The sequence below is a fragment of the Rousettus aegyptiacus genome, unplaced genomic scaffold (assembly GCF_014176215.1).
Source record: "Rousettus aegyptiacus isolate mRouAeg1 unplaced genomic scaffold, mRouAeg1.p scaffold_m13_p_4, whole genome shotgun sequence".
Classification (NCBI taxonomy): Eukaryota; Metazoa; Chordata; class Mammalia; order Chiroptera; family Pteropodidae; genus Rousettus; species Rousettus aegyptiacus.
The window spans coordinates 18,281,932-18,307,147 of record NW_023416307.1 but is presented as its reverse complement, the minus strand read 5'-3'; the positions used below and the strand labels follow the sequence as shown (position 1 = coordinate 18,307,147).

The 25,216-nt window shown below is 34.5% G+C and overlaps 1 protein-coding gene across 30 annotated transcripts in view; it reads right to left on the bottom strand.

Annotated features, from left to right (window-relative positions):
* MBNL1 (muscleblind like splicing regulator 1) overlaps positions 1-25,216 on the bottom strand; it is a 190,525-nt gene that overhangs the window by 21,911 nt on the left and 143,398 nt on the right. For 29 of the 30 annotated variants that reach the window (XM_036218714.1, XM_036218745.1, XM_036218724.1 and 26 more), the window contains 2 exons: positions 16,753-16,923; positions 7,378-7,578 (listed from right to left, as the gene is read on the bottom strand). In XM_036218714.1, the coding sequence (XP_036074607.1) occupies positions 7,378-7,578; positions 16,753-16,923 (372 nt within the window). The remainder of the gene's footprint in view (positions 1-7,377; positions 7,579-16,752; positions 16,924-25,216) is intronic. The other variant, XM_036218717.1, reaches the window with a different exon arrangement.

Here is a 25,216-nt window from a genome sequence, read left to right as displayed (position 1 = left end):
TTAAGGTACACATTTTTGATTGTTTCTTTTTCTTTCTTTTCTTTTCTCTTCTCTCTCTCTCTCTCTTTCTTCTCTTCTCTTTCTTTTTTTTATTTATTTATTTTTTTTGCAGCTTACGGTTTCTTCTAAAATGAGAAATGGAATAGAAGTATACTGAAAATAGCTTTTCTCCCACTATCTTTGTCTTTGAAAAAAACTAAAGAAGAAATAAAAATCTCTTGTGAAAACTTATACTGGTGAGAGCTACAGGCCAGAGGGGCTGGAGAAGTTTGCAAGCACTGTATGTCTGAATTGCTGGTACCTATCTGAACAGAAGAAACTTCCCAAAGCTTTTAAAACACATTTTTCTCTAAAAAAAATCACCATCTGTAAACCAGGATCTATCCCTTCCAAATCTATTTCGATTAATGAATATGAGTTTGGCCTGGTTTCTCTGATCAACAAGAAAACTTTACACTATGCCGATCCCCAAAACAAATCTCTTAGATGTAGTATTTTATTAGCAAATTTTAATAACTGACAAATAAAATTTCAACAAATTTGATTTTATAACTCAAATCAGGATAAGAAACTGTACAATTTACCACACACAGCATTTGGAACACTGAAGGTAAAATTAAATTTGAAAATCCTAACAATATTATGGGCTTTTTTCCTAGTTTCATCCAGTCTTCTGCAGGTACACATTTTTCAAATAGTTATAGTGTAGCTACTACTTGGTGACCTGTTTTTATTCAACAGTGTAGCATCAGCACTTTATATTTTATTAAGTAGTGTCCAGAGTGATCATTTTTGATGGCTGCATCAAATTCCATCAAATAAACATATATGCTAGAGGTAACTCTTTCAGAGAATGTTGAGATCATTTCCAATATTCCCAAATACCAAAAATATTGCAAAGAATATATTCATGATTATTGGAATTTTCTGATCATTTTCTACGAATAAATGCACAGAAATGGCATTAGTGGATCAAAAAATATAAGTACTTTTTATAGCTTGATAAATAGTTTTCAAACTTATTATTAGAATAATTCCATCCATTTGGCTAAACATGTTTCAATCAAGAAAAACGTCTGAGTCTTTTATTCTTTAAGTATTAAAGCAGGGTTTGTTATATAAATTAGGTAAGTCTTATATACTTTCATAAGAAATGGATAAGAGGTTGCTTTTTAGAGTGAGTAAAAACCATATTTCAAAGAAGATAGTCACTGAAATACTTAAGTACTACATTCCATCTCCAGAAAAATATCTATGGAATAAAACACAATCAAAAGAAAAAAATAATCAAAAAAAATCCCAAAGAAATATGAATTGATTATATAGAAAGCTTCTTTTATTAACTATATAGCAGTGGAACAGCAGACAGAGGACAGAATTCAGAATCAGAAACTGGATTCTAGTTCTTAACACTTGGCCAACTATGGAGTCGAAACTACTGAATAAGAAAACGTACAGACAGCGTGAAACTCACCATACACATCTGGTTAAACTAGACAGTTGTCTTATTTGAGCTCTAATTTTTTATAAAACATCACAAGCATATTTCAAACTGGTCAAAATAATAATAGGTTTTATGAGTAGTATTAAATTCAGCAATGCTCTGTAAGTTAAGGTACTAGCATTCTAGGAAAGTTAATGTCAGTGTTTGAACGTATTTAAAACTGGACAGCCATTTTCACGCTCTTTAAGGAGAGCTCCCTTTAAGTACTATGCTTTGAGCTCACCATATTTAACTCAGTCATCTTTAAAGAACAACATCCAAAAGCAGGAATGGAGAGCTAATTATAATAGGACACAAGGACTCAGTCTATTTTAATATTTTGGAAAGTCAAATTAAACCTGATGACCAATATTTAGGAATTTATTCAGACACAGACGTATTTGTTGTTCAACAATAAGTAACATACATGCATTTTATTTTCTAGTAAGCTTGAGTTAACACAACTCTTTAAAAAAGTAATACTGGTTAATCAATGATTTCATCAAAGTATCCACAGCATTACTGGTCATGAGTATACAATGTAAGGCAAAGAAGTTATCTGTATTTTCAATTCAAAAGGATTAAAATCTCCGTATTTTAAAATTCAGGTGACTGGGGGAAATGATCTTACTTAATTGACTGTACAATTAAATTTCCAAGATAAGTGTCCACTGACATGATATTTAGTTTCGGTCAATTATCTAATAATTGTACAAATTTGGTCTATCTGAACTTCATTTTTACTTTAAAAAAAATGAAGAAAAATACACCTATTTCAGTTATCTCAGAGAATTTCTTTAAGATCAGATGGGAATTTTCTTAGAAATCTAAAAGGTAGAACCCATCCTTTCCATAAGGCCAGAGAATACAAGCATATTTCTACAGATTACATAGCTAAGAATTTGTCACTTGACAGCATGTGATTTAAAAAATTAAATATGCATAGGAATGACCAATTAAAGAAAATTTACCCTTAAATCCACTGTCAGGTTTTCAATTATTCATTTCTATGAATGAATGTGCAAACCAATAGGACAAAAAAAAAAATTATGAAAGAGGCACATCAATGTGCCAAAATGCTCAAATCTATGGTTACTATTACTCTTTCTAAATAATTGCAAAGATAGGGAAATTTTAGCTTTATTTTGAATGAAGACATTACTGGAAGAACTGCAAAAATGAGTGGCCACGCCAAGATGAGTAATTACCTTATTTAAAAAAATTTACAACTGTCAGTCATCTCCAAAACAAAACTCAAACTACTCACAGGAATAATGACTGACAGACACATAGTACATTAGCTGTTTTAAATGGGGGTGTGGTTACAATTTAAAGAATATTCTAAAGCCTTATTACAGATTTTTAAAAATGTTTAGTCTATATAAGCCCATGTACACAAAACTTAAGATTTCTTGGTAATTTTCTAGACAAATTAAAGTATCATACAAGCAGTACCCAAATATCCTCTGCAAAAATACAATATTAAAATAATCCTATCAATAAGCCTTTCTTATATTAAAAGCATCTGCTTTTCTAATCTTTAATTGAATGTCTTTTATAGTCAATAGATCATGCCAAATCCATTAAACTCTTATAGAAATCCCAATCTAGGCATGCCTTTCACTGTGACTCTAATCCTCATTTAACTTTACATGCTTTTTTTTTTAGTGAACATGTATCATAGTTTTAGTCATATAAAAAATAGTCACTAGACTCTTCTGTGTCAATATGTAGTACAAGCATCCAGTATCCAGTGGCCTGAATTAGAAACTCATGTCATGATTACCTCAACAGAATAAAACTTTTCAGCGCAAAAATAATTTATTTTAAAACAAAACAAAACAAAACAAAAAACTCTGAGGATATCAGAAGGCAAATGAATTGTCTACCTTTCCTGGAATACTTTCCATGTTTTTCTCAAATAGACTATTGATAGAAAAGTGATATTGTTAACCATATGACAATCTTTTACCTTCATCAGCATCTAAAATATGTGGCCATTGGTTTTCCTGCTGTTTGATTAATGCTATTATGTGATAGAGGTTACCTTAATAATCATCACTGTTTATCTAAAATATTTTATTATGTTATTCATTGTATTCTCAGCAAACCTAACAAGATGTAGGATGGTAAGTGAATTGGAGAAGACATTTTTAATTCAGTCACAAATAACTACACCAGGTAAATGAGGAAAAGCTGAGACTTAAGAAATGCAGGCATCCTCTGGAGGAAGTGCTTGCACTTAAAATCGCCTGGCACACCTGTGACAGGCTCCTGAGGCCCACTGAAGATCTACTGATTCGGTCTTTGCAGATGAGACCCTGAATTTTTAACAACCATCCCAATGATTCTAATCACATTAAAGCTTGAAAACCATTGCTCTAGGACAAGGGGCACGAACACAATGCCGTATTTTATATCTGGAATGCTCAAAATGTAAAAATGTTCCCAAGGAGAATGTTAACAAATGCTAAACATTTCTATGATTAACTGATAAACTGGTTAAATGTCTGACCCATTTATTCATTCATTTAACAAATTATTGAGCATCATTCATGAACTTGGCACTAATCTGATGTGGAGTTTTTTTTGTTACCGATAAAATAGCAGTTAAGAGATTTCAAAGATATTCCTCACAGTACTTTTCTTAAAGATGTTCAATAGTTCTTCATTGGATACTGCTGAATAAATGAGAAAATGAATGCATTCATGGATCATTTTTGCACCATAAAAGATTATTGTCTTTCTTGACACTAAGTCAAATAATTTTTTCCTTCATTACTGACTCTTCAAAATGAAGCAGAAATATGACTAAAAAATTCACTCCTTTCCAGTACCTAAAGATTTTAACGATATTTAAAAATAATCATTAAAAATAAACTGCTGCTTGGAAATTACAGGAAAGCATCCCAATGTCAAAAAATGGAATGTTAAAAGCTACTGTGACCCAAATTTAAGACATTTGCTCCTTATTAGAGAAAACCATGAAAACTGAATTTTAAAGTATAAGAAGTATGTGGCTACAAAGTATTTTTAAAAACATCCAACAAAAAATGGTAATATGGATATTCATATAAAGCTATGTGTGTGTTTTACATATATCTATACTTTTTAAAATAAACTTTTCAGAAGCTTGTGACATTAAGCAACAAAATGACCTAAGTGTCCCTAGAAGTGATCTTAGAGATTATCTGATATAATCCCCTAATTTCATATGTGGAATATGAAGTTCAGAGAATATGAGAAACTTGATCCAAGCTTACTCACCTAATTAACAATATCACTAAGCACTAATCCATGGATTTCCATTTTCCAGTTTAACATTTTTTGTGGTATCACACTGAGTGCTGTAAATACACGTCAGTCCTTCCAAGCAATTATATAAGAACCACAAGGTTGACAATTTATGATATTAAAATTTTTTTTATTGTCTAACAAGCTATAGCAAAAAGAGAGCAAGAAGTAGTAAGAAAACTTGGCCAACATTTTAACCAACTTAAATTTTTTTCACCTGAAAAGGAACTCAATATTAAAAAACTTATTTTAGAGTTCCATGAAGAAAAAGTTGAGTACAAAATAGAGTAGAGAATTAAATCCCAGCTAAAGAAACATGCGGCCAATTAGTAAGTAAGTGTGTGCACTTATTGCCATGTCTTTTAGACTCCGGTCTTGCAGTGCAATTAGCATGAGAGGAAATAACTGAAGATAGGAGTGTCTAAAATCACAAGTGCCGTGCAGGAAGACATGCCCTTTAGCTTCACACTGCAATATCCTAACAGGTTGTAACTGTGACATTGGATCAGATCCAGTTAACAAGAATGAGATAGGAAGCTGCCCTACCATGAGGCAGTCAGATAAGTGGAATTCAGGTTAAAAGGAAATGTCAGTCAATGCAGCAGTAGCCATTTGTTGTGGCTGCAGCACATAAGACAGACAAAATACACGAAGTAGCTCCTCACAGAAGAAAAATAAAGCCCAACGACAAAAGTCTTCATTTTAATTAAACACTATACAAAATATAACCAATTCCAGATTATCTAAAACTGTGGGAGGGTTAGTTTAGAAGAGTTCTGACCACACAGCTCAGCCTTTTTAAGAGATTCTTTTTGAGAGATTTAAATAGAGATTTTCTCAGCAATTTGAATATCATCTCCTATTAATAATTAACTCACTAAAGTTCATCTCAGACTGCCTATTTGGTTCTCATTAATCAACCAACAATTATGCATTACGAATCCAAGGTTTGTTCCAGAAAGGTTGAGGATGGGGGGAGGCAATTCACATGTTGAGCATCTGGTAATTTTTAAATATTTAAAATTACTTAAATTTCCTCCTAATTTATCTTCAAACAGCATTAGTTAGTTAATGAACAAGAACTGCCATGACAAACCACCCACACGTCAGGGTGTATCTCTCTAGCACGCAGCAGAATCCTTGGTCCATAGAGGCCATGCAACTAGGTCTCAGTGTCCTTCCTGAGCTCTACTTATGGTGATCTCTTAATTAGTAGCTTTTTCTGAAATGTTTAATGACAGGTAAGAAATAAGCCGAAAACAAACAACAAAATTTAAAGAAAATACAGGAGCCAAAATGTGCTGCCTCCTCTTTGTACCATCAGCTGTGTGAGGATGGGAGAATAATAATACAGTGTTTGAAAATGGGGTTGAGTTATATCCCACTGGAACAGCCTACCTTTGCGGCCTTGAATAAATTATGTCACATCCTTCTGCCCCTAAATGTATGCCTTGTAAAATAGAATGACAGCATCTTCCTCATAAGATTGTTTTGAGGATTAAATGTGTGGTATATGTGAAGGGTTGACTCTGTATTTGGTAGATAGTAAATATCCTATAAATACCAACTATTGTTAAGACCATCAAAAAGGTGGTAGCAGTTATAACTATGCTAGAATCTGAGATCTCTTGGAATGCATGCAAGGACACTTACTAAAGAAATTGGTGCTTATTAAATAAATTCCTGCTAAACTGATAAATTATTAGTGTCAATTATGTTCACACGGCAGCCTCATTTTGCCACTTTTTCAGTAATTAATACATGCAAAACTTCTCGGCATTAAGTATTGCCTCATCCTGAGCAGGAAAAAGAGGAAAAGATCATTTTGTTCTTTAGTTGGATACCAATTCTAGGTTTTACAGCTTCAATATACCATAATGTTGCCATTTTCCCCTCCATCTATAGTTTACTGAATCCATTCATTTACAGTCATACTGAAACTCTGAAATAGAACTTCAATGTAAGATTTTTATCTTTAATTTCTTTTCCAAGTCACGGTACCAAAGTACACACATCTGATCCCCTCTGACTCTAGGACATAGAGCATTGCACAATTTCTAATTTAAAAACGTTTATAAGAGCTATTCTAACCAAAATATGATGAAGCTTATGAGGCAACTTACAGTAATAAATTTTAAAATGCTTTATACATATAGTAACTGAATAACATCTTTATGAGTATCAGGGGACTGATAACAATTTATTTTTAATAGCGACAACTAGAACAAAACAATGAATACTTAGGAAGCATTTGCTGGGTACTAGACCGGTACCAGACGTTCTTCTGGATCTTTGAGGTAAGTGCCATTATCTCCATTTTAAAGATGAAGAAATTGAGGTACAACGAAGTAACAGGCAGTCTGATCCCAGAGTCCAAGTTCTTATCCACTATTCCACATGTGGATGCTGTGGCTTTTATGAACATTACGTTAGTCAAATATAACATACCTGTATTCTAGTAAAATGGTCCAAACACTAAACAACATCTCCGTTTTGGATTTTTTAAAAAACTTTTATGGGCAGAGGAGAAATAAACAAAGAAATAGGACACTTCGCACATTAGAATGCGGCACACGAAGAAAGCAGCTGATCATTCCTACCTCGAGTCTGTCTGTCCGCATCAACTTCTGCGCGGCAGCCGCAGCAGCTGCAGGTACAGGGACTCCGGGGTTCCCTGTAACCAACATTGGTGCAGTCGGCAAGATCTCTGCTGGAACCAGGCTGGGGGAAACGGGTCCCAGGTAGGGATTAAAGGCTGCTGATGCATTGGTGGCTAAGCTTGGTGCAACTGAAAACATTGGCTGAAAAATAAAGGAAAAAGCAAAATTTAATATGCAGGTCTTGGCTCAAAGTTGATATCCTACTGTATCTATTCCTTCCTTCCAACCAACCATCCATCCAACCATCCATCCATCCATCCTCTATTTTTCTTTCCTTCCCTCCCTGCCTTTCTCCATTTAATTCTGTTTAATTACTTTCATTCAGGATAAGCATGTTTCTTAAATAAGCTTTTGCCAAATGAATGTTTTTCTAAAATATAATAGGTAACGTACCATTCAACTTTCTACTGGGATTTTGATGCTTGGTGTCTGTAATACTCACAATTTCTTTGTGAACAATAGAGTAACTATTCAATACAGAAATTTCTGTGGTTACCTAATCTCCATCTTTACCCTGATTTAACCCTAGAAACTTGCCTAAGAAATACATTTTATAATTGCTATGTCAGATGTCCTTGAGAGACCTGTTTACAACTGTTAAGATGTTGCCAGCGTCCCATTATCTGGAATAAATAAAGCAGAACTCTCGGTGGATAACTGAGTTTCACAGTCAACGCAAACTGTGACTAATCCCATGAGATATGTGAAAGGTCATGATGACACCATGCCTTTTGAGCACGGAAGATATAAAGTGTTTGGTAGGGTCACATGTTGCAGGTTTTTCTGGGGAAATCATAAATGTTTTGCCCACCCTTGTGAGACATTTAACAGCAGATTCACCTTTTTAGGGAGAAATCATCTGAAATGTGAAGTCTGAAACAGAACATTCTTAATGAAATGCTACAGGACTGTTCAAGGGACTACGTGTGACAGCACTGAAGAAAATGCTACGAGATAAAAAATATGCCAGAAAGGCTTTCATGGACAGATGAGACTGGTTTCTACTTGTTATGAAAATATGCACCTCAGGAAATATATCTGTTCTTGATAGAATTAAATAATTTATCTGAAATCTACTTTAATAATTTGCCTTTCCAGTTTAAAAAGTATAACCTAGCACAACCATTTTTCATCTTATAGATGATTTATTTTCAACTTCCTAATTCAATGCAGTTTCAGTTCTTGAAGTTTAATGCTTTGTGTAATAATGTTTGCCCCCGGAACGCACAAAAATAATGAACAAAATAGATCTGTTCTTTAAGGTAATCTGCAACAATTTATTTTCTTTAAGTAATAGAATTATAGAAATTTTTTTTTAGAATAAAAGGGACATTAAAATGTAGCTAATTCTTCCCTCTGATAGGAATAAGTTATATGATATAGTATTAAAGAGAACTTTGGAGTAAAGTTTTATGCAATTAAGCTGTATACTACAAAAAGGAATTCTTATAGCTCAAATTAAAAAAAAATACATTTTTTATAATCTGGCCCTGATTTATCCTATATTTGTAAGAGTAAAATGGAATTCAGATATTCCTTTCTTCTTAGGGCTGTGATTCTCAACCAGGGTGATTTTTCCTAACTGGGGACATCTGGCAATGTCTAACGGCATTTCTGGTTGTCACAGCTGGGGGGGCGCTATTGCGTCTAATAGCTAGAGTCCAAGGATGCTGCTAAGTATCCTACACCACAGGAGACAACAAAGATTTAACCAGCCACAAAAGTCAATAGAGCTGAGGTTGAAAACCACTGTTCTAGGGATGTACTCTTCTCTTGACCTCATTGTTTTAGGACAAAATCTTTGCAGCTGACATATATATTCTAACTAAGAAGACCGTGAAAAATAGAATATTTAATACATAATTTGATTCACTTAGGAGAAGAAACAATACACCACAGATTCCACTGATATTTTCAAGTTAAAATAATTATGCCTCCAAACGTGCTGGTTTAAATGCCATGGTTAGCTGCTCTGCCAGGTCTATGGCTCTTGCCTGATGAAGTGGCCTAAGGTGATATCTCCCACCCCCAGGACCATCCCTGCCCAAAGCAGCTATCTCCTAATAAGAAAAACCTATCATCCAAGCGTCCCAGATGTTAGCAATCCATAACATGTCAGAAACTGGGGCCCAAGGCAAACTCTGCCTACCAACAGGTACTTGAATAGCATCTGATTTCATGCTGCTCCACTGTCTACTGGCTGCCAGAAGTAGGTAAAACTTAACACTGTTATGGACTCTTGTATACAATATGTAGAATTTCAGCCAGACCAGTAATCTATTTTTTCTATTAGATATTTAAGAATTACAGGAAATTCAGCATATAGACTAGAAGACTAGTTTAAAATACAAAGAACAGAAGCCAAGCAATATCATTCCTGCTTGTATTCTATTGCTATGAATTAACAGGTATTTCCAGATAGTGCATTTTTAATGTATACTTTAGAAAGTTATTGAGATGTTTATGTCACTGTACACAATCTTCTATAATTATTTAGAAGCAGAGGTCAAGCTGACAAACATTTTAGAGAGGAAAATTGTAATTTAAGAAAATAAGACATGACCAATAAAATTCAGCTTTGTTAAATCTCATTGAATAAAATAAATACACAATCTACAATACATATAATAGAGCAGTTGCATATTACAGAAAAATGAATACTTTTATTAGATAAAAATATGGATCTTATTAACTGGCAATGATTTTCCAGTTGGCTTGTTTTTATAGAGCTGTCACGTGAATTGATTTTCGAACTTAATTTAGCAGAGCAAATTTAAATCTAAAGAAATTTAGGGCACTGTCCCCAAGTAAAATCTATAGCAGTTTTTAAAAATCTGAAACATCAACTATTCAGCAAGCATTATCTCAAATTGTTCCCTCTCCAGATAAGTAGGGCTATTTGCTAAACAGGCAGGGAATCAATAATAATAGCTCGATGCTTTGAAACTTCATTCCAAAAGCTGCCAAAAAAAAAAAAAAAAAGTATAACATTCCTTCCTTTTGAGTTTTTGTAAATTTGTTACATCCATTTTCCAAACAGCACCTAGTTGGAGGTAGGTCACTGCTGGCCCCATCAGAGGAACCCTAATCGGATTAGTAAAGCACTTGAACTTCTGCACTGCCAAGTCTCCATTCAGAAGCCATCCTGTAGAGGGTTCAGCAGAATCACAAAGACGGATATTAACTCAACAGTATCGTCAAGTAGCATCCTATTTTCTCTGAAGTATCCACAGGATAATGTATAACTACATAATTGGTGCATTTGATACCAAATACATCCTTGTAATAATGATTTACAGATATCTTGGTTCCCGGAAGGCATAAGGAAGGTTAGCTCATTGTCTTTTGCCAGTGAATACCCTCAGCAGAGAAAAAACAAATTGCAAGCTTACTAATGCTGGTGCTTTTATGGGCTAATCATTTGTTTGTTTTAAATGAGCCGTTCTAATTCCATTAAGGTAATCAGGCTTTATTATAAATGAAAATGTTATTCAATTTCACATTATGACCCTAGTTAAATGTATGTGAACATGATTATTAGCATAATCTCTCTATTTATTGTGTGCCAGGCACTGTGCTAAGTGCTTTACCTATGTTATTGCATTTAATCTCCATAACAGTAGAGTATAAATTTCAGGGGGCAAACGAAAGCAAAAACTCCTTTGCTTTTGTTTTAAAAGGGGGTTAGGGGAACGCCTGTTTAGTACATTGCTAAATCCCCAGAATGTAGAACGATGCCTAGCATACAGTAGGTGCTCAATAAATATACACTGGATAAGTGCTTGAGTGAGTGAGTGAATAAATGAATGAATGAACGTGTGAATGAATTATAGCCTTGCCGGTGGCTATTATTAGTCTTGTTTTGCACATAAGGAAAAAGGCTCACAGAGATTATGCACCCATAGTCACAAATGGGTGATAGAAGACCTAGGATGTGGACACAGGTGTGTCTGACTCCAGGTGGCTCTGAAACCAGTGCTTCTCAGAGCTGGTTTGTCTACTAGAGCCACCTGGAGAACTTGAAACCCCAAATACCCTGCTGTTCTGCTCTCTTCTCAATCTCTGGGGAAGGCGGGCAGCAGTACTCTCCGAAAGCTCCAGGAGGATTCCAATTCCATACACTTTAAGCCCTTCTATTCAAAAACAGAAATAGGCTCAGTTTTCTGATTTTACGTGAGGTCTCTAAGGAGACGTGTTTCCTTACGGCTCTCCTCTTTTGCACACAGCTTTCCCTCCACATTGAAGGCTGCTCCAGCCCAGCCCACCCATTTACTTCCTAATCACGCTTCAGGAATCGGGACTCTTCTGTTGAAGTCTCCCCTGATTCAACTATAAACTGGCCCTCTGTTCTCTGAAACTCCACATCACTCGAATTCAGCGTTGAAGACCACGTAGGTTTCCTTGACCGTCTCTTCTACTGGAAGTAGACAGCAGCTCTCAGAGGCAGTCTTGTGCACTGTTTTGTTTGTTTTGTATATATCCTGCAATTGGCATCTACATGTGTTTAACAAGTATATTAATGGATTTGCTGTTTTTCTCTGCCACAGACTCTAGCAAATGGATTAAATATTTTCTAGAAATAGTCATCTAAACATTAAAAAAAGAGATTTAATGTTATTTCCTCCCTTTACCTCAAATTTTATCGTTAATTCCTCTAGTATACTTGTTTAAAAAGTTTAATTTCTTTTATTTTTATTTTGTAACTTTTGATACGGAATTTTCTAAGTTACCATGTTACCATGCTGTAATGTTGCAAATATAATAGAGGCCCTAATTTATTTTAAAACACTATGTGAAAATATTTGTTTTGCAAACAATGTTGGCAATTTTTAATAAAGTGGAGGGAGTAAATGCAATAAATAATACATAATTATTGGGATTTACAGAACACATAAGTCAGACTTGTCTAGATTTTACGTGTGTGTGTGTGTGTGTGTGTGTGTGTGTGTGTTTATGAAGGTCAAACCTGTGAATTGTAAAAACTAAAGCTTTTTTTTAAATTAACAGCGCAATCAAGGTGTATGAAACCAGATTTCTGGGTAGGCACAACACTATACAAAAGTTCTAAATAGTCTCTGTAAACAATTATTTTGAATATAAATATAGAGCCAAAAGCTAATGGTGTTACCAACAAATTCACATTATGATGAATTTTTTTTTTTACAAAGGTAATATGACTGCAATAAAAGAAATGTTTTAAACTATTTCTAGACTGACTTGCTGACTGGTCAAATCAAATAAACATTTGCTTCATTCTTAATTTCACTTTGTCCTTTAATTCAGTTTTCTGAAGTAATAAACATTTAAATAAAAAAGACTTACTTCTAGCCCTCCAAGTAGAAAAGAATCCACAAATATGTGGGCCCCTAAGATTCAGGGCCCATCACAAGCTGCTCGGGTAAGTGCAGGCTCCTTGACTGAAACAGGCAGTAAAAGGGCAAGATGGGTGAAATGTGATTCAGGGTGACTGACATGGAAACACTTTACCAGAAATGCTTTGGGACGAAGTGGCTTTATCTCAACCACTAGTTGGATAAACTGGAAATCAAAGCACTAAAAAACAATTTAAGAATTCTAGGTGTTCCCAGAAGTGTGACAAATGATGACTTCAAAGCTTTCTGCATCGAACTGCCAACAAATGCTTTGAACACGAAGTGACAGCAAAGGCCAAGGTGACAGGAGCAGCAAAGGCGCTCTCAAGACTTCAGCTGGATCCAATAACTCTGAATTTCTCTATCCCTAGTCTACTTCAAATGCATGAAATGCATAAGGAATTCGACAGGAGTTATGTATCTTGAGGCAGCTATGCGTATCTTGATGGCAGCTGCCATGAGAAATTATGGGTGGCCAAGGCTAACCTTCGGGAGCACAGGGAAAGGCACGTGAGGCCACTGGCTCAGGTACAGCTCTTCACAACCACTGCTTATGCCGAGCTCTTTGAGGGCAGGGACAAGAGCCTGAAATTGACGGAACTTCTGAAAGACATCTTTCAGGGATGGACCAAAGAAATAGAGTAGCTGTCTCCCAGTCATGAGCCACAGGTGTAATCTATCTTTGGTTAGGTTGTTTAGTAACTTCTCATTAGATTATCATTGCATCAGATACTGTATGGCAAAGTAAAAATAATTTTTGTACAGTAGCACTTAGAAAAAAAACCGGTTCATTTTCTTAAAAATTTGGATAATTAAATACCACAAGTCTTCCATTTATCTTCAAGTTACATAGGTAGTCAGTAGCAGGGTCAGTCGCATTACTAAACTTCTCTGAACCTCTGAGTCTTCGCCTACTTTATAAGATGGTACGATGATTTATAATACAAAAAGTACTGTGTTCGGTAAATGATTGTAGTATTGTATTTGCCTCAAAAAATTAAGTCTTCTTTCTGATTCCTGGCTTGGTGCATTTGATTACAACCTAATAAAGCCCATAAAAACAGGAAACTCTCCTATAAATCCCAAGTCATCCCAGTGTCACGTTCTAAATTTATAGACAAGGTCTCTCAAAATTTGTGAGAAAACGAGAATCTAAACTGAGTGGCATAACAGCTATTCCCTAGTCCCAACAGGACTGTCATCAAGCCCCTGGCAGCCTTGGCTAATAGTCTGCAAAAATCTATCCAGCTCTAGCCCCGTTCCATGCTGCAGTCTCTATAACTGGCCTTGTGCTCTGGTTCCTGGTTCTTCTGGCCACTGGGGAATGTGAAGTACCATGAACTTCTGTCTGTTTTTCTCATGTTCAGGAAACTCCTTCCTTCATTCGTTCTTTCAATTATATCAAACAATTTCTGATCTCTGTTACATGCCAGGCACAATCTTAGACACTTTCGAATCTGGTTAGACCTTGCTAGCCTCTTCCCCTCTAATGTGTTCCTCTAGCTATAGTATGAGGGCCAAACTGGTTGCCTTTAGTGGACCAAGATGCTTCCCCTGTGTAACTACAAGCCCCGTCACTGCTCAGATACTGCTGTTACTCCTGATATTATGGACCTGCTCAAAGTATTATCTCCTTTGATATCCCTATTTCTTGGGTTAGATCCGAGTTTATGCATGTCTTCAAATACTATCATCTGTACTAGTGGCCGCCCTCTTTGATGGCAAGCCTTTTCCGTATTAGTCACCTGGCTGCTTCCAGCCCTGTTTTATTCCCAGCAGTAGGGTTCCAGTAGGCAGCTGGTTATGACTGTCTCGCTTATTTCTGAATCTCCATATCATTCATTATCCTCATCAAAACAGGCCTGACTACAAAAAAGACTGAAAAGTCTCAGGGTTTTGAAGGCAAGTTTCCTGGAATAAAGCCTTCTCTACAGTCATTAAATCCCCAAATGCTTTAAAATTGAAAAATTAAAATGACTTCTATACTTATTACAAAAACGTCACTCTGCGTAGAGTATATTTTCAGACGATGATCTCACGACACCTCTAACAATAGGGTAATTCCACATTCAAATTTAGTCATATCAGGGGAAATTAACATAAAGCCTGACTATGATCACAACTAATGAAAACTAATGCTTCGTCTAAGCCAAGAATTTTCCAATATAAACACTAGAAAATGTGGTGATTTTTCTAATGGTTTCAGAATTCTGTGATTTAGTAATTTCATAAACAATACATATTTGTTACTAGTATTTCAAAGCCATGAGCACTAAATGCTGTTTAGAGTTTGTCCCAGGATTAAGCATGTGATGACCCTGGAAATGGCCTTGAGAGTAAAACTCAAGGACTAATTCAGTAGAGAAACTCAGTGCCATGGCCAGTACTGTTCTCTGAGGTCTGGGAATCACACTTACCAATCTCAGAGGTGCTGTCGGTCATTGACGGGGTAGAACAAGTTTTAAATGTTTAAGTGGAACAAAAGTATCTCACATCAAGGCGAGATCTTCTATCGACTAAAGTAACAGCTACCCCAAGGATTTATCAGATCTTTGAAACTGTATGTGAGGGCCAAGTGTAAAAGAGAATTCTTATCCCACATTTTATGCTAAGAGGATGATTACAACTTAAACTTTTTTTTTTAAGCAAATGGAAGTCTTTATGCTATCCCAATACAAATGTGAAATTAGCAAAAGTCACAAAAATAAATTTAAGATGTCAGATATTAAACTGAGCCCTTAATAATGGAAATATATATATCAGGTTAAAATAGAGACAGAATTACAATATTCTCTCACCTCAACTGTATAGTATTGATAATTGGTATCACTGCAGATGTGATATGGAGATCCCTCCCACCTCGAAATGCAATACCCCCCCTCTTTTTTGGAATGATTGGTGCATTAAGTTCTAAGAGAGAATAACAATTACATTGAGTTCAGGTGTTAAAATGTATTAGGAAAAAAATTAGTTAGCACACATGCCACAGTTAGCATATAAGAAAAATGTTGATCTTCACATTTCCATGACACTAGAGTATTGCATTTAAGTTAGTGACATATATTATTGACAGATATATTCTTATCATTGCAAACTTCAACATGCATTTAAGTAAAGAATTACCATAACACAATTAACATCAGACAACCTTTTATAACTTAAATTGATGATACTAACCTCCTACATTTTTATGAATAAATGTAAGGCTACTGAAGTCATTTATCACATGTACCTCATTCCCCCCAAACCCAAATAAATAAGAAATGTGCTCAGACTCAAAAGTTTTCCACAGACCCTGCTCAGTAAACATTAAACCTCTGTAACCACCTACAGCTTATAAAATTTAGCTCTTTTCTCAAAAGCCCTTGGAGTTGTTGCCTCTCCGGGTCATCTCTCCTCTGATGATAAGACTTCCAAATCTATGACACTGATTCACCACTGTCAGAATTCTCCTAGCATCTGTCACCACAAAATAATTTCAATTTACTTAAAAAAAAAAAAAATAACAAAGGCTCCTTTTTAAGAAAGAGAACTACACAGATTCTCTTCAATGAGAGAGAAAATGAAAAAATTTTCTCAAAATTAAAGATGGCATATGTCCATTTTTATGATTAACCATTAAAGTAGCTTGAAAATGCTCACTGACTATATTAATGAGTTCAGTGACCATTAAAGAAAAATTTTAATACTTCATAGTCATAGGATTTAATTTGAAAAAAAAAATTAGGGGATAAACAAGCTATCATGTAAATTTTTACATGATTTACCCAGAAGATGAGTATATAGAATGAAAACTGTTTCAGGGTCTGATTGATAATTTTGCTAGAAAGTGCCGGGCAACGAACACTGTTGCCTGTGTTCACTGGATGTAGTGTGACCATCGCTTTAACACTGAAACTGAGTATTTGCAGCTACAAACTTAACAAACGAGGAACATGCTCACCACGGGTTGCAATGGGGCACCGGGCATCATGGCATTGGCTAGCTGCATTTGCTGGGCCAACATGGCCATGTTCTTCTGCTGAATCAAGTTATTGCGTCCATTTATCTCCAATTGCGTTTTTAAGTGTGGGGGTGGATGAAGATATTTGCAGTTCTCCCTGGAGCAACGACCCTGAGAAACAAAAGTGGAAAATATCATCTTTTTAAAAAAAGAATAAAATAAGCACATATTAAAATAATAATAATATAAACCTACCACTTGAATCTATTACCATGAGCTTATCACAAAACTTATTGTCCGTATCGTTTTATAACATATTTAGAATAAGTAATCAATTCACCTAAAATGCATTGAAAAATTGAGGTATTATGACATTAGACAATGTTTTAAAGCTTTAAGAAGTTATTTTATTCTAGTATTACCACTATTATATCAGAATCCAAGTTTAAAAATCTACAAACTGCCAGTGTAACATTAAAACATACAATCTTAAATAAAGTATATCAGACTCCTTCCATAATATCATCTGTTTAACTTTAATGAACCCAAAAGAATCATTAAGTTTTACCATCTGTTTTTGACTTGTATTGAGTTCTAAGGAAATGAACTTAGAAGACTCAAGGCACATTGTATCTTTAGCAAAACACATTTACAAGTATCTCATAACAAAATTAAAATGACTACTAAGCTTTAAAAGCCATGTATTAAGAAATTTCCAGATGGAAAGAAAATTTCCACAAGTTCCCACTTTATACAATGATTGTAAATATAATGAAGTACTGGAGAAAAAATGTAGCCTTTAACCTTTCAAAGATAAATGTAGTCTCCATTGCCCAACCACTATAAAACAATAATTAAGAGACATTTACCCATTAAATATTTTATAATGTAAAATAGAAAAACAAAATAAGTTACTATAAAATAAGAAATGTGAAACTACCTTCCTTTTAGGATAACTCTTTCCATCAAAAATATATAATAAAGTCTGTAATATGCAATATTACGTGAGGGACTGTACCCATATTATTTCAATATATTGTCAAATCATATTGATAGTAACAGATCTTGTCGATTACTGCCTTCGTGACTTCTTTCACCAATAATCTAATTAGAAGTGTTTGTGAAGGTAAAAGATTTACTTGATGGCACCAATCACCTTCTTGAGCTTTCTGTTTTTTTTAAGAAAAATCGATTTCCCATAATTTGATCTTACACTTTAAATTGACACAGAAATCTGATGCTAATGTTTGTGATAAAATCTATCACAATTCTAACATGAATGATCAACTTCTAGCTTGTTTATAAGAATAAGTCTCCACGCAGGGCTAATATTACAAGACACTGCCTGTTACTTTAACAAGCTTTATGTAATAAAGCATTACTAATAATACTTTAAATGAGGAGGCAGTAGAGGACAGCAATTGATAGCAAAGACCTTACAAAGTATTGAGACCTGGAATCGCATGAAAAAACTAACCTCTTTATGCCTCAGGCTTTTTATCCTTGTCAAGAGTGCTATCAAACCTACACCACAGGTTTATTATGGAGATTAAAGACAACATCTATGTCATGCCCTTAGCACTGAATGGCCCTCTGTGAACGAGGTAAAAGGTCAGGAGCTGCTATTATCACTGTCCCCAATAAAACCGTATGCCCAACAAAAGAGAAACAAAATATTGGCATAAAGGTAATTTTTATAATTCTCTTAGGTATGGTTATTGATATGTTCACATATAAAGTAAGATATAGAATAAGGACTTCATTCTACTGCCTCCCTTAATTCCAACCACCGGGTCCCTCCTATCTATGAACACAGCCCAGAATGAGATAATGAAAGAGAGAATTCACATGCGCTATCATACACCCCATGTCGGTGCCTCTCAAAACTGTTAACATGAGCTCAGACCTTTGGTTTTTGTTTTATATTTACTATATCTACTCAAGAAAAATGCCATTCTTCTACATTTCTTACATATGCAACCCTTCTGTGCCCAGCTTGATTTGACTGCATTGGAGCCTCACTTTCAAAGACCTATGCTTCTAAAAATCAACTGAAGATATTTTTGAAAAGGTATACAGACTACAAAGCCTCTTCCACAGAGAGTCTGTGGCAACAGATCTGAGGGCCCAGGTTATTTCGATATAGCAGAGAACACTACAAAACACAACTCTGTAAAGTCACATGAATTTTTCATTGACATGTGTGGAAAAAATAACAGAGCGGCCTCTGCAATTGATATTAAATAGACATAGCTTCTTAGGAAATTCAAAACTTGTTTAATGCTGACTGTGCTGCTGAATAATTGTGGTTTGACAAATAAAAAGGTCAAGAATAACTGAGAATAAACATCCTCTTCTAGAGAAGTGCCTAAAGCTCCAGAGAAAACCACAAGCGGCATACCTTCCATTGAGAGTTAAGGTAAATGTGACATTGGTACCTCTCCAGGTTCATCTGCCTCTGAGTTCCCAGCACCGTACCTCAATAAGCATTTGCAGAATAAATGAATGAATACATCTTATGAAATGCTTCAAGATGAATTCTACCTTTAACTCTATTCTGGAGACAACAAAGATAATAGAAAATAAAAACTAAATCTAATATTAAACTTTGATCTTGCATTGTACTAGCCTAATGGTGCATTTATTTGGAGACTAGTAATCTGAGCACAAGATAAAATTTGCCATGATAAATGGGAAAAAAGGTAACAGGCTGGCAAATTTTAGCAAGGAGGAAAAAAGATTTGTGTAGAGACTGGCATCCTAAAAATCTCCACAGTGATAAAGCATTGTAAAAATCTAAAAGTAGAAATTCAATCAGTGTCTAGTGCTCAAATATGCAGAGTTTTATACAGAAACTACTACTCAAAATCACCCAAAGATATATTAAATTGGGTGGCTAGGGTTAATGCAAAAATATAAACATGAAGTTTTTATTCAGTTTTGATTGCTACCAGTAGTTTCAGAGAGTGTCATATAATAGTACATTTTATCAAACATAGCTTAGTTCAAACTGCAGCTTTGTTACTTGCTGAGTGACCAGAAATTAAATTCTGAGTGGTAAAACTCTTTTTGTAGAATAGTAGAAATACCACTGATCTCACTGGTGATTGGTGAGAACTGAGCAAGATAGTGGGCCAAGCACATACATGGCTCCTGGTATGACAGGCTATCAATAAATGTTATTTTTCTCCCTTTCTGTAAGTTCTCAAGCTAATAACAAGCAGCAATTACCTAATTTAGCACTATATCTGTTAAAATTGCTAAAAATAACACAAGTAGCAAAACAAAGAGACAATGCATGTCAATCATCAGTAATATAAGCTTGGCCCTTCCTAATCATTCGTACTTGCCACATCCACTAAGGAAAAATGGCATTCTAATAATTTCTTACAGTGTTAGGTTTCTGTGGTTTGCTTCTGTTGATTGCACTGCTGACTAGCAGGTCGTTCTACAGAGCCTATACCATAAATATCTTAGAGTCCATTCAAGGAGACTTTTAATAGGTTAACGCAACACAAATTCCAAAGACATCATTGTAACGCATATACTATGTATTTTAAGGGATTGGAGGGAGTTCAATATTGATCCATACTGAGTCCATTTTCCTGCAATAATTTTTCTACATTTATAAATTAAAAGTAACTTGTCCAAAAAAGTCAAAAATTTCCCCTTGTAGTCTTAAAAGCCTGTATATGACCAATAATGGTCATTCAAAAGATCAATTTATCAAGTCCTAAATTTTTGAAGTTACAAACTGTTCAACTGTGAATTTAAGGATTTTTCATTAGCTTTTGAAACTGACACAAAATTTGTGATTATAACAAAGAAAGGTGTATGTTTAAATTAATTTTTTGAGCTTCAAAATAAGTGCCTTGTTAATTCTAAAACATTATAGTTTAATAAAGTACACTTTTAAATAATTACATATGAACATATACATATAGTACATATCTAAAAGTGATGTGTATGTGATACACATTGTGAGGTGTAAATTGCAGAATAAACATAAAACTAAATGAAACTGGAGATGACTATTTAAATATATGAAAAAACTCAGCTATTTTCAATATTTAAGAATTAGCTAACAATAAAAAATAAAACATCTTAGAAGTTGGTCAAACTTACTTAATAAAAAAATTATAATTCTATTTTAAAACTGGAAAAACTAATTTTCCATTTTTAATTATACTTCCTCCATCTAAAATAAAAGGAATATTGTGATTTATGAGGTCAGAATGTAAAAAGACATCTTATTAAGCTGCCAAATAGTAACTATGTGGTAGGATTATAATTACTGAGTCATATTTGGATAGACTTTGGAAATAAAAAGGCAATGAAAATATTACAGGGGTACCAGCTTATACTCACAAGACTTTTCCAACTTTCATTGGAAATACTGGTTTTCTGATAAGACTGCTCAAACAGCAACCATTTATTTCAATTGTTAAAATAAAACCAATATTTTCTTGGGGATAGCTGAGATATGCAAGTGCTTTTGAAGCACCTTCTAGAGATGTTCACTGCTCAGAAACTCTGGCAAATGATAGCTTACTATTGAAAATTTTTATGTTTGTTTGTTTGTTTTCCCCCAGCTTAGATAATACAAATATCTCAGTAAATTTTTGCTGGGGCCGGGGAGGGGGGTGGAGGGGGTGAAGGGACGGACAAACAAACAAACAACAACAAAAACACACTGGCGGTCAAGCGATGTTGTTTCATACATTTTCAAAAGTGTTTTTACGGTTCTGCATGCTTTTAAATCAATTCTTGCATTAATTCTAATGCAAAGGTGAATAAATTTACAATATAACATTTATCTTAAAATTACGAGTATTGAGTAGTAGGAAATTGATTGCAGTTTTAAAGGTGATTAACTTTTAAGAAATACTTTACATATACACAAACATGCACACATGTATATATATTCGGTTTTGTTTTCATTTAGATAAATGAGTTTGCCTAGGAAATTCATGGGCTTTTGCCAATATTGAAAATAAATTAATTGCATCTAACAAACAGAATACTATAGCTCTTAAATGTACATTTCCTTACGATTCACAGGTTTCCACAAAGGACATGTGTCGGCTTACCAAAACACATGCGTACCAAAAAAGAAGTTCAAGGTTTGCCACTGACATTTTTGGCCAGTAAGTCTTTGTTATTACGACTGTTCTGTGCATTGTAGGATGTTTAGCAAGCAGCATGCCTGGTCTACTACACGCTTATAGCTCTCCTGTTCTCAGTTATGACCATTCGAATTGTCTCTACATAATGCCAAATGTCCCTGGGGATGAGGGTAAGGCAAATCATCTCCATCTGAGAGTCAGTCACTGCTTTATACTTACCGGAATTTAATGGGGGCTCTATTATTAGTCTGCTCGAGCAGTAATAGGAAAATACCATAGACTGGGTGGTTAAAACAACGGAAATTAATTTTCTCACAGTTCTGAAAGCTGGAAGTCCAAGATTAAGGTTCTGGCTAATTTGGTTTCTGTTAAGAACTCTCTTCTTGGCTTACAAACAGCCACCTCCTTGCTATTTCCTCACATGGCCTTTCTTTGATACAGGCTCCCAAGGAGAGGGCTAGCTCTGTTATCTCTTCTAAAGTCACTAATCCTATCAGATCAGGGCCCCACACTTTCGACCTTAACCTTAATTACTTTAACCTTAATTATGTCCATCGAGCCCCATCTCCAAATATAGCCACTGGTGACAGGGCTTCAACATTTGAATATGAGGAACAAAAACATTCAATCCATAAAAGGGACACACATTATTAATAACTACTAACTCTAACTTATTTGTAAGTGGCTTTAAATACTTTCACATTTACATTGAGATGGCAGGATCCTTTACTCTGGGAATTTCCTCAAAGATAATAGATTTATCCTATAAAACCTGACTCAAACGGAATGGTAGTTGACAACGTCTTCTAATTTTGCCAAATTCTACTGGCCGCAGCTTCTAAAAACTTTCAAACCATGACTGCGAATTTCAATGTTTGGTTATTTTTATTTTATTTAAAATAAAAACAAATAAAAGTAGTGGTATATCAGAGTAAATAATTAAATTTCAAAATCACATCAATGGTTCCGTTCACTTGTTAACTAGAATACCGGAGATGTCAGCTTTTTTTTTTAAGGCAAGGCAACCCTTGGTTGACCTCATAGATTATGAGGACCTTGTCAGTTTACAATCCCATTTTATTTTTCTTATTATTTTATTTTATTTTATTTTATTTTAATTTTATTTTATTTTATTTTATTTTTTGTGCCTACAGCACCTGGTCCTCCTAAGTGGTCTCCCATCCAAGTACTAACCAGACTCGACCCTGCTTAGCTCCCTAGATTGTTTTTTTTTTTTTTTTTTTTTTTTTTTTTTTTAAGGGCAAGCAACAGTTTCTTGGCTTTACTTCCCTAGAGAAAGTCTGTTCAGAAAAGCAAAGGTAGAAACATACTGCCTCCTTTGAAAAAATAATCTACTGAGAAAGATAAATTGAGTAGTCAGAGGACTCCGAAAAATTAAAGATTTCTGACAACCACCTGGAATTCTGGGGGACCACTGCACAATGTTTTTGCTCATATGCAAATGTGTATATGTGCAATTTTACATACACACGCATATATATTCACCCCAATTATGTACCTATTTCTAACAGCAGCATGTGTATTGCAAACTTACGATTTTGTTTTTGTTGCAAATTTAAGAAACTTAAGAGATTTGGCCTAAGATTTATATTTCATGTTTTATTTAAAAAAATCATATAAGTACTTTTAGAAAGCTATACAATAAAACCTAAAGGGACACTGAACTATCATTTGGTAGAAATTCCTAAAGAGTTAAAACAGATATTTTCCTTTCTTTTCCCCTTAGAAAATCTGCAGGGAGATTTCACTGATTTGATGTTATTGTTTGTTTTGTTGTTTTACAATAGTATACTATACAATATCATCTATTTATAGTATATATACTGTTAATAAGTCAATACCATATATTTAAATAGCAATGGTATACAAAATTATACACAATATGGGACATATTAACAATAATTTTTCTATTTATTTTTTTATTCTCAAATATTACAACCCCTTAACCCAGATAAGTAAATCGGATTATTTGTCTTGAATAGCTGCCTGTTTTTAATATCATGACACCCTTTTACTTATTTTAGAGTTTTATCATCTGGAAAGTCAAGAAAATCTTTTTTAAGATCACTTTAAAACTTCTTTAAACCAAGCGCAACTTCTATTTTAATTTCCTCACTGGACTATCGGGTGACACCAGGAACAAATGCTTAGCATACCCAGAGAACATGAAGAAAACTGGTTTTTTTTTTTGTTGGTTTTTTTAAAATCTTGCTGGGCAATTAATCTCTAGTCTTCTAAACTTAACATGAAGTAAATAGAGCAACATGAATCAATATTTAAAGCTTAACTTTCTAGGTGTAAATGCTATTTCTTCAATCAGCATAACACCAAATACCTGGGCCTCACTCAGTTGAACACAAGATCTGGGAGAATTTCCTTCTACCAGTGAGGAAAGAAAAGTAGCAGAAATTTATAAATGTATCTTCACTGAAATACTCCCAATTTCTTTCAATTACTTTACCACAGACATATGCTTTCAAATGAAATACAATATAAGGCAAATTTAGAATTTTTCCTTTCCCGATTCCAGAAAAAGTTCCTAGTAACATATACACTGTGGTGTAACAATTACTGAGTGCCAGTTAAAGAAAGAAAGAAAAATACAAACACATATACACATACACACACACTTAAAACCTGCTGAGTATAAATTTGATTTTACCATGCCTGAAAGAATATAAAAGAAGTAATAGAGTTGTTTCAGGGCATTAGACATTTTCTAATAGAAGTCTAACCTGATCTCTGGCAAAGTCTCATAGATTAGGCTTTTCTAGCTATTTAATGAGCCCTGTCCAGTTTCAATAAGTGTTTTAGGGCCTTATTTTATAGAACATTCCTAGGTGTGATGATGAAGATTCCTGGACATTAAAACCAGTTATGACATTTACAATACCCCAAAATAAACTCAATGCTGACGCATTAACAACGCACTCTAACTCGAACATCGGGATCCTATGACTTTTTCCCCAGAGAACTTATAAGCTTTCATTGCACAACTCCCATTAATCATCTTGAAAATGGCATAACTGAAACTCTACACATCGAGATAAGTATTATGTAAGGCATGAGAGCTGGGTTAGCTGCTGCTGAGGAGGTGGAAAAAGAGAAAAAGGCAACAAATTGCACACACATTCTGGTTACTAAAATACCACTCCATCAGCTTTAGTCTGTGACAGATCAGATATACATACAACTGTGACAGTAAGAGTTATATCAGCACACAATTTTAGCTGATAGTCATCTGAAGAAATCTTAGCCTCCTCAGAGAGGGCCCACAAGAATCTTATATTTAGAGTTGCTTGTGATGAGATGCTGTA